Source organism: Ochlerotatus camptorhynchus, unplaced genomic scaffold (assembly GCF_037179485.1).
Source record: "Ochlerotatus camptorhynchus isolate MF236.1 unplaced genomic scaffold, CSIRO-AGI_Acam_v1.1 ptg000292l, whole genome shotgun sequence".
Lineage (NCBI taxonomy): Eukaryota > Metazoa > Arthropoda > Insecta > Diptera > Culicidae > Ochlerotatus > Ochlerotatus camptorhynchus.
The window spans coordinates 1,794,429-1,805,479 of NW_027040781.1; the positions used below are offsets into that span (position 1 = coordinate 1,794,429).

General features: G+C 42.0%; 1 protein-coding gene across 1 annotated transcript; it reads left to right on the plus strand.

The window, feature by feature from the left end:
• The first annotated feature begins 2,654 nt into the window (after positions 1-2,654).
• On the plus strand, positions 2,655-10,650 carry LOC135706856 (tachykinin-like peptides receptor 99D). Its single transcript, XM_065228531.1, has 3 exons — positions 2,655-2,699; positions 3,108-3,175; positions 9,131-10,650. The coding sequence occupies exons 1-3, from the start codon at positions 2,655-2,657 to the stop codon at positions 10,467-10,469; spliced, it is 1,452 nt and encodes a 483-aa protein (XP_065084603.1). The 3' UTR covers positions 10,470-10,650.
• The last annotated feature ends 401 nt before the right edge of the window (positions 10,651-11,051 follow it).

Consider the following 11,051-nt stretch of genomic DNA (forward strand, 5'->3'; position numbering starts at 1 on the left):
TGCCGGGTGGGTCATAAGTACAGGTTTCGGCGAACGTCTACTAGAGTGAGACACAATAAAGAAATGTCTTGTCCTGGATGGACAGCTTTTGCCATCACTCACCCTTCTCTTTCTTGTGGAGGAGTTGAACTTACCAAGGGGGGGGGGGGGGAGGTGGCTGTCAAATACGAACAATCGTCGCCTACCTCGCATAACTGGTTCCAAACGTAAACAAGCCATAAGAAACCTACAGCGTTTGTTTACGTTTGGAACCAGTTTCATACAAGATGATCAGTAGGCTGATTTGACAGCACATCCCCCCCAGGAACTTATTGGTTGGCAACGGTCAGCGTACACTGGCTAACAGTTCCAGCAGTTACCGACGATCTCGCGCTTACCAATCTTATCACTCGTTTGGCATCGTTAAAGCAAGAGGAATGAATGTTGTACAAAGAGCAATTCACATTCGTGTTATTTGATGCACGTTTAACAGCGTTTTAACAGGACACGCACAGTGATTGCCCTCGTATATACTATGCAATATACACAGATATAGCTCGTTTAACCATCCATGAGAACTTGGCAATGCAAACAAACAATGTCAAAAGTCATAGCTACCAGGTTGCCAAACTCATGGGATACTGAGATCGATAGCTTGGTTGCCACTTCGGCACACTCAGCCCAACGCTTGCCTCAGCTTTCGGCACAGATAAAGTTCTCGGTACAGATTGGGGTGTGCAGAGTTGAATATCCCTTGGAAAAAATCCTATATTTCTTAATATTTGAAACAATCTACCGTAATTTATTAAATAATTCGGATTCATTGACACTTAATTTAGTAATAAATGCGAGGGGTGCGGCACATCTAAATCCCAATTTTAGAAGGTCGAAAAATCTCGCGCTAGCGAATCAATCTACAAAAAATCTTTTTTCATCTCTTGCATCTAAGTTCATCTATTCACATCGCTCTCCACCTTTTTGTAGGAAATCTTCAAAATCCTCATCAATCTTCTCTCTATCTATTAAGCGCGCACGCATCACACAACAGCAAAGCAACAAAAATCCTGCATCTTAGATAGAGTCGCCCCCCTCGAAAAAATGCTACTTGAATGGTAATGACATCAATCGTTGCAGTCCTACCCAAGTAACATTGTAAGTTTTATTGAGGTTTTAAAGCACTCTACAAGTCTAAATCATGGTCTACAGTACCCTCATAAAACCCAAATTGATACTTGGGTAAGATCGTTTGTTTGGATGTTGATATTGTATGTTACTTAACGTCAATAACATATTTTATTTGTTATGAAAAACACATTAAAGCAATCATTTGAGTCTCATGATGATATAATTTTAAGATTTCTCTTGATATCTGTCAACGAAAATGTTACACGTAACAATGAGAAGCGCAACGTATAATGACCAATTTCACCCCGGTGATCAATTTGCTCCCGGATTATGGTATTAGGTATGAGGAATACAAAACTCGCTACAAAATTCATTAGTACATTTTAAAAATGTGAACGACCCTAATGTTTATTATTTGGATTTACATTGAATATTTGCAGCTGTTTCAGGGTGTAATTCTAAGCTAACACAAGCATTTTACAAATTGAGAATGTCACTTTCCTGCAATATTGAATACAGTAATCCCATCATTGATGCGGTTGGTTGTACCGTTCTCCCACTGGTATTTCTCTGCTTTTCTTAAATCAATTGAGCTGATTCTTTTGCATACAAATAGTTTAGGATTATCTTCGATAAAACATACCAAAAATCAGCGTAATTGGTTGAAGGACAGCCGAGAAAAAAAATCGAGGGATTGCTGTACACTGGAAAGTACAACGCTCAACTATCTTCCCAAAAATACAATTAGGTAACATTGGACCCACTAATTTGAATGAGCATATCAACAGCAATCAATTACAATCGGAAACACATGACGCTTGCAGCCTTTGTCACCACCGATCGTCGCTGTTTACATCCACTGCCGTGTCCTCTACCCGTAAATTTCCGCACTAATCTACACGCCGTCGTATCGTCAACAGAACGCAGAACCTGTAACAGCCATTCATTGTGGGAAAGTTGTAAATCACTCGGAAGTGTCGTGTGCGCCTCCCTCTTTTCCCAATCTGTCTCTGTCTGTTTGTTTGGCTACATATAGATCGTGCTACAACGAGCTTGGCATAGTTTAGTCCCAAGCCCATGTCATGCCTATACAATACAGATAGCCTCTCATCCCATCCACCGCACACAGCAGCACATGATGTGATGTGAGATCTTGGTGCGAAATGTGACACTGACTGCTGAAATAGAAGGAACAACCCATCAACACTTCACCCGTCGTCAGCACTGCCGTCGCAACCGTATAACCGCTCTAGGACTGTTGTTGGTGGGAATAGTTCTAAATGAGCAGGATCAATTTCAATTAATGCGTTCAACTTGGCTCCATCTGGCAAAGATTAATATTTCTTATCTTGAACTTTCGTGATACCATCCATGCCATCTTCTTTGTAAATACACAAACACACACAAATTGCAAATTAATCATCGCATACTGTAGAAAGTTTACTCGCATATCACAAAGCCATTCCACTAATTTTACAACACTCGCCCCCGGACACACAAAACGCCGCAATGTAGATAAATCGCTTGTGCAACATTTTCCTCCATTCAACATGACGCGCAACACTCGTTTTCCCCGGGAGCAGTGCAGCAAGGTGGTAAGTATCGTAGCAACGTCTCACGATGCGATGTGAGAGCAACAACACCGATGGTGGTAAGCTCCAACCGGTATTATCCTCCGATTAAATCCGGCTGCTTTGATGTCGACATCAGTGTCAACCAACAGCAGCCTGAGCAAACATTTCGCAGATTATCCAAACAGGGACGACGGTGTTAAAAGTTAATCCGAGTTGGAGCTTACCGCCACGAGAGACGGACAGGGAAGCAGCAAAAGTTTCGGTACTTCACACGGGAATTTGTAATTCTATTTCTCCTTTAAAAGCTAATTCGCGTAGATATGCACCGCTCTTTAACCTTTCTACTTGCAGCACCCGTGTAGATACTGTGTTCATCTTATCACCTTCTTCTTCCAGCACGTAGTTTGCATTGATTTAAAAAAATACTAGAGATTAGACTATTCAATCGCTGTTTGCAAAACTAGACAATCGGATTGGACTTCGTCCAACTGGAGAAGGTTAGTATCGCTGTAGTTTGTAAATAACCAAGCGTTTACAATTTAGTTTAATTGCTAATCCATTGTGTAGATGCTGGATGATTGATCCAGCTGTGATTAATCCTAATCCAAAAATAATAATAGCAATAACATCATTCCGATATTGTATTTAAAAAAAAGTTAAATGTTTTTTTGTTTTGATAAAAAAAAAACACTCCTATAGATGCAGATCTTAAGTTAACTCAGAGACGAAGGAAAATGATAACCTTAAGTTATCGGAATGCCGTAATTGAATATCACATTTCAAATTGTTGGATGTGCAGTAGGTGGATTAAAGTGCTTTGTGTTAAGTAGCAAAAGGAATGCAATGATGAGAGCTTTTTTGATTTTTGGACACTGCATCAAAGTTGCGGAAATCAGTGTTGCCAGATATAGTGATTTATCGGTAACAACACACTTAGAAATATCTAATTTTACACGTGAGGAATCCATCTTTGACATAAAGGATGAGATGTAAACCGATATACAGATAAGGAATAGCTCAGAATACCGATTTTTGATATTTTATACCGATTTGTACCATTTTTTTTTCTAAATGATCAATATTATTATAGCCCTTCCGCACTCGAATTTAAGAGAAAATTATCGTGAGTAACTGAATTTGTTGAGCCTTTAAAATTCTCAAAAAAATATTCATCTTTAAAAATGTCTTATGCTTGATCACTAGCGTGCACAGGAATCTTGTTAAGGAGGGGCAATTTTTTTTCTATGGTGCTTTAATCTGGGGATGGGGAGTACTCCAAAGTGCGTGGGGGATAGTGCTGTCCACCCACCACTGTTTCCCTGCTGTTCAATTTAGTTAATTTTATTTATTTTTTCCTCCGGTGGTGGTTCATCTTCTTCAATGCCTTTCAGACAGCCAATGGAAATTGGCCATCGACGATGTCGGTGATGATCGGTTCGTCAAATGGTTGCGATAGTAGGGCTTTAACCGAAATGATACATTTGCTGCAATGTTGTTGTTCAGTCTGTGGTGTTGAGTACTTGGCACTGATGAAGTCTGCAAGTATAATAGTAGATAAAATACGCATATCTGTCAAAATATAAGCAATCATAACGGAATTAAAAAGAAATAAACCAACACACTCAAAGCTCTTCATAAAAGTATATTGCTGTTTTTGTTCTTGCACTTGGCTTGTACTTCAGCAGTGCTGCCAGCCATTGTTCTGGCACCGTCAAAACAGACTGCCATCACCTGCTCCCAAGAAATCTGCATCGCTGTCAGGACCTCAGCAATAGTATTGAAGATGGTCGTTGCGTCTGTTTTCAACACCCGTCCCACACCAACGAATGTTTCCGTCGGCCGATCATTATCAATATATCTGATGACAATCGCCAACTGCTCGCAAGGTTTTCGCAATGTTCCGCAACATTACATTCAGTTACCTTGCTCTTTTGAAATTCTTCTCAGAAGTCATCTGGAATTATTTTTTGAACTTTTCTTGACTTTAACTCAGAACACCTTGGAACTGAAATTCCCTTAGAGTTTCAGAAGAATTTCCTGAGTATTATCCAGAAATTATTCCCGGAATAAGCTAGAAATTATCAGTACTCTTTGAAGTTTTCCTCAAAATCCCTTTAAAATTTCACTCAAAATTTAATTTTCTCGGTATTTTATTCGGAACAATCTGCAGGATTCACTAGAAATCATTCGCAGAATTTTCTTGGAACACTCCACAGAAATCTTTTCAGAAATCAATATCCTTCTTCTCGGATTTTGTTGGAAAACTCCTAAGAGCTCTTTTGAAATTCTTATTAGAACTGACATTCCTTTAGAGTTTCAGAAATTTTTCCTGGAATGAGCTAGAGATTATCCTCTGAATTAACTTGAAATTTTGCTTAAAATCCCTTTGGAATTTCACTCAAAATTTGATTTTCTCGGTATTCTTTTCGAAATTATCTTGGAACTATCTGCAAGCTGCATTAGAAATTATCCACAGAATTTTCTTCGAATTCTCCCCAGAAATATTTTGGAACTGTCCTAAGAATTCAACATCCTTGAGGTTCTTCTCGGAATATATTGGAACTTTTTTTTTTCTCATAACACATTGGAATTGAAATTCCCCTAAAGTTTCAGAAGAATTTCCTCCGTATTCACCAGAGATTCTTTTCAAGAATGAGCTTGAAATTATTCTAGGGATTCCCTTGAAATTTTCCTCAACATCCCTTTGGAATTTCATTCAAAATTTGATTCTCTCGGTATTCTTTTCGAAATTATCTTGGAGCTATCTGCAGGATTCACTAGAAATTATTCGCAGAATTTTTATGGAATCATCCCCAGAAATCTTTTCTTTTGGAACTGTCCTCAGAATTCAATACTCTTGAGGTTCTTCTCGAAAGTCAAGTTTAAGTTGTCCGTCTATTCACCAAAACGTTGTAGTTTTTCTACCAGAAATGTTCCATAAAGCTTGCCCCTCCATTCACCAGAACTGTGCAATTGTTACTCCAGGAATTTTCAATTCAGCTTGCCCTTCCATGCAGCAGATTGTTGCAAATCTTACACTAGAAATTTTCAATACAAACATGCCCCCAGAAAATTTTACAACAGAAAATTTCAATTGACCAGAACGATGCCAATTTTCCAACTTTAATGTTCAATAAAAATTGCTTCTCCAATCTTCTGATTGGTGCAGATTTCCTTTTTTCCATTTTCCACCAGACATTTTCAATATAGCTTGCTTCTCCTATCATCAGAAGGTTGCAGGTTTTCCATCAAATCAAGCTTGCCCCTATTTTCAAATTTTTCATCATAAATTTTCAGTAAAGCAGCTTCCCATTCAATCATCAGATGGTGCAAATTTACACCAGAAATTATTATTAAAGTTTGTTTCTCTATTCAGCAGTAGGATGCAAATTTAAGACCAAAAATTTTCAAAAAACTTGCCCATAGGTGCAGATTTTCCACAGCTCCTCCTGATCCAAGTACAAGTTCGTGGTCGTTGGTGAACCTGAGATATCGAAGTATCCGTTTCGTTTCCATCCAATCCGCTTGTGATGGGCAGCTCACCGGGTGGAGTGTTTACTGCCACGTACAACAAACCACCAACCAAACTTGAGTACTGGTGATTGTTCTGCAGTCGCTCGTTCTCCTCCTTTTGTTGCAGGTGGCCAGGGTCCAAAGGAATCTTCGATGACTTTGCGTCAGTCAACCCAAAACGCTCCAACAACTTCTGGATGTAAGCCCGCTGTTTGAGAGAAAACTCCTTCTCGTTGCGTCGTACTTGGATGCCCAGGAAATGGCGGATGTCTCCCAACGATGTTACCGTAAAGCTACGGTTAAGGGCTGCGATGAACTCGTTGTACTCCTCTTCGGTGTGGCAAGCAATGACCATATCGTCCACGTAGATGACTAAATACGCGAATTGCTTGCCTTGACGTCGCACGTACGAACATGGATCATTTTCTGACTGTGTGAAACCAAAATGCTTTATTACGCCGTCCAGTTTCTTGTCCCAAACATGTCTCGCTTGTTTGAGGCCGTACAAGCTTTTCTGCAACAGACATACCGCATCCACAGCACCAGCTTCGTAGCCTGGCGGTTGCCGCATGAAAATCGTTTCGTCCAGATCGCCGTGGAGATAGGCGGTCTTCACGTCCACATGTTTCACCAGCATGTTCCACTCACTGGCAATCGTCAGCAGTGTGCTAAATGTTACCTGCCGCACCACCGAGGTGAACACTTCGTCGAAGTCCGTTCCATACTTCTGAGAAAATCCTTGCGCAACCAGACGCGCCTTGTACAGCATTTAGAGATAAACTAGCCTAAGGCTAAAAATCTCTGAAATAAAGTTAAAAAAAAACCTTGTACAGCACAATGTTGCCATCCTCATCGAGTTTGCGCTGGAATATTCATTTACTGCCGACTGCTTTGCGTTCTGCGGGCAGTTTCGCTAGCTTCCAGGTACCATGTTCCTTCAACGATTTGATCTCTTCATCCATCGCCGTACGCCACTGTTCCGCCTCTGGCCCGTTCATTGCCTCAGCGAATGTCCTTGATTCCGCCACAAGCCTGCGTGCCATTCTAGTGGTTTCTGGATAACGAACCGGTATCTGTCCCCTCGTATTTCTGGTCGAACGCCAGAGTGGCGTTTCCACAGCTGCAGTATCGCTTTCGTATTCGTTGCCCTCATCGATGCCGTTGCGATAAGTCATAGGACGAGGTATCTCACTCACACTCCTCCTGAACCGGCTCGTCATCATCGGATTCTTCTTCCTCTTCTGGAGTTTCCTGCGATACTTCAGACTCGTATTCCATAATACTCGGTGACGTTGAACCCTCGTTTTCGATATCATCCTCCAATTAAATGAATCGAACATCACGGCTGATTACGACCTTCTTCGTTGCTTTATCGATGAACCGGAACGACTTGTGACACTCGGAACAACCGACGAATGTTAACTTCTACGCCTTTTCGACAATCGACCGGTTTTTCCTCTCCACGACTCCGTTTTGCTCCGATGCATATCCCGCCGTATACTGGGGCGCTATTCCATTCTCCCTGTAGAATCAAACGCTTCGATTTATTTTCGCCTCCCTGGTCCGAGCGAATAACCGTTGGATTTATTCCGAATCGATTGTGCACCATACACACTAATCCAGTCAGTAAGGTTTTACTGGGTTTTTGAATTGCGGAACTGTTCACGTAATCCTCTATTATTTCCGCAGCTTCCGACTTTCTCTTGAGGAAATACACCATGGTGTATCGACTGAAATCGTCAATCATCGTAAGGAAATATCGTGCACCGCCAGGCGATAGCGTGTTCATTGGACCGCAGATATCCGTGTGCACTATATCCAGAATCCTTGCTGATTGTCGATCGAGTTTTCTTGGAAACGGTATTCGAATTAGCTTGCCTTCGACACAGCACTCACATGTCTTGAACACTTCACACTTGTGAATGGTCACGCCCGTCGCCAAATTCTCACACAGCCCACCAATTTTCTTCGCTACGGCTACTGCGACTCCGTTACGTTGGATCACGCAACCACGGCAACCAGAGAAAACAACCTCTGGTCCATTGACAACCAGTCTTCCAACAGAAATCAGGTTCGATTCCAAATTTGGAACGTAGTACACGTCGGACAGGATAACTTCTTGCTGTTCTCCTTCCTCGTTTTGGCAAAACATGCGGCCAGATCCGATGCTTTTCACCAACGTCTCGTTTCCATCGGCCAGCGTGATGGAAATCCCCGAGCTTGGCTTCAGCGAATCAAAGCAAAGCCCAACCTGGTATGCGACACAGTTTTTAGATCCGCATTTTAAAAAATGATGATGTACTAAAACAACTTTCATGCTATTTGACAGATATCAAAACGTCATTACCATTTTCACCCAATTCTTTGGTGCAAGCAATGTAAATATTTACCTTATTTGACAATACCCAGGTAATCATGACGTGTGATTATTGAAAACAATTTGAATGAAGAAAAGAGACCTACTGCTGTCATGATTACCTTTGTTTTGTCAAATAAGGTAGGTAAATATTTACATTGCTTGTACCAAAGAATCGCCATCTGTGAGACAATCGTCACTTTGATTCACCAATATGATCCACAACAATTTTTTCACAACCTTTTTCGCTAGCAAAATTTCAGTTCACTATGAACTAGGCTTAAAATTACAATTATTTTCATTACCAAACTTTACGACATCTCTGATTTTTTTTCCAACCCTAGAAATCAGCCTGATCGTAAAAGCAGGACAATACGTGACTTCTAACAAAATGTCTTCGTCTGATAGTTCCTCAGATCTGCATCTATAAAAGCTGTTATTCGAACATAAAGTTGTAAAGCCGTTTTGTAAATAATGTTTGCATCATCCGTTCAAAAGAACATGAATTGATAAATTGTAATAATGAATCATTGCCATTCCCCCAACAGCCACACTAATGCCTTCCTTATCTTACCTTTTCCAGTCCGATCCTGGTGATCGCAAAGTACGAGTTCGTGGACTACGTCAACAACAAGAAGATGCCGATGTGCCTCACTTCGGTGGAAGGCTTCTGGAACGCCTCTTTCTTCGTCGCCAGCATCGTGGTATTCTTCATCGTGCCGCTCCTGATCCTGGTGATGCTCTACTCCGTTATCGCCAAGAACCTAATGGACAATCCCGGCATTATAATGTCCAACGCCAGCGGAAACCGGAACAATGTGCTCAAATATCGAAAGCAGGCCATCTTCATGCTGGGCGCCGTCGTCGTGAGCTTTTTCTTCTGCTTGCTACCGTTCCGTGCCCTGACCCTCTGGATCATCATCGTACCGAGCGAGAGTATCGTTTCGATTGGGATGGAGCGGTTCTACATTCTGGTGTACTTCTGCAGGATTATGCTCTACATGAACTCGGCCATCAACCCAATATTGTACAATCTGATGTCGTCAAAGTTCCGCAATGGGTTCCTGCAGCTGCTGGGCTGTGGCAAGATAATCCGTTCGGATAGTATGTCTTCCGGTGCGAGAAAAGGTACGTTCCACACGGCATCGACAAATCTCAGCAGTTCGCACAACAGTTCCTGCCAGAGACGGCTGACCAGGGAGGGAAGCAGCGTGAGTGGAAGCATCCGGGCGGTGACGGAGTACAACAGTAGCAGAAAGCGGTTGCTCTATCAACGGCACAACAGTACGATTTCAATCAAATCTTCCCATGATGATCAGAGCGGTAGTGGCGGAGGGTCGGTACCCGGAGTCAGTTGCACACTGGAAACGACTCCGCTGAAAACGGACAAAATTGACGAACTTGAAGAAACGACAAATTCACTGCCAAATGGTTACGGTTTCCATAGATTTAAGCACGCCACCACTGGTGGCGATAGTAGTAATGTTAGCTCTAGGACTAATAGCTGTAACGGTAAGACTAGTCATCGGGTGAATGGAAGTGTTTCGGTAGAACCGAAAGTCGTTCCCCACACGGACAATAAATATGTAATTGTAAGAGCCGCGGTAGTAGTGATGCGAGAGGTCCAGGAACAGCCCGGAGAGGGAGAGGAAAGCGGAATGCCCAAATCTTCGTCGTCGGTAGAGCCGGATTCGACGGAAGAAAAAGTAACGCTGATTCAGAATACACGCGGAAGCGAACAAATAGTGTCTATCATCACTGCCAAAGAGCGAACCAATGGGAACTATGTGAATCAGGGACAAAGGGTCGATGGGAACGGGGGAGATGAGAGAGACAAGTCGGACCTGAATGATGAGGTAGCTTTTGATGATGAGATTACTAAGATAAGGCAGTTTTACGGCTCGATGGAATGTGATATCTAGGCAGAGCAGAGCGAAGCACGTTTTTTGATATTCGGGCTGTCTCTTGAAGGATGGGAGGAGCTAAGTAGTATTTATATGCGAGCCATAACAGAAAAAGAAACTCCATAGTATTGTGACTACATTCTATTTACTGTGTAAGCTGGACGAAAATCAGTTTCTGTAATAAAATTGTGTTTGACATGAGGAGAGTGGTTTGATTGATAGTTCCGAAACAGCTCCAGATGGGTTTAGCTACTTGCTTTGATCACGGGAAATTTGTTTGATTACATTTGTCTTTCTAAACGACTGTTGTAAGTACGGACGGTTTGCTTGGCTCCCTGGGCGAGAGCTGCCTGAATGCTTTGTTGCATGCAATCGGCCCGAGTTGTTGTAACATCCATGTTTATCATGTTTATCCCAAAGGGTCTTTGCTCACAGTTTCACGCGGCCTTAGCTTTTCGAAACGAACGACCGCGTCTAATGAAAGGCCGCACTGTTATTCTCCATATTCTCCATAAGGATCCAGTAAACTGCGAGTGAAAAGCGCGGTGCGTCATTTGGCTAGAGCCAGTGCTGTAAGCGGTCACATTTTCTTTGATAATC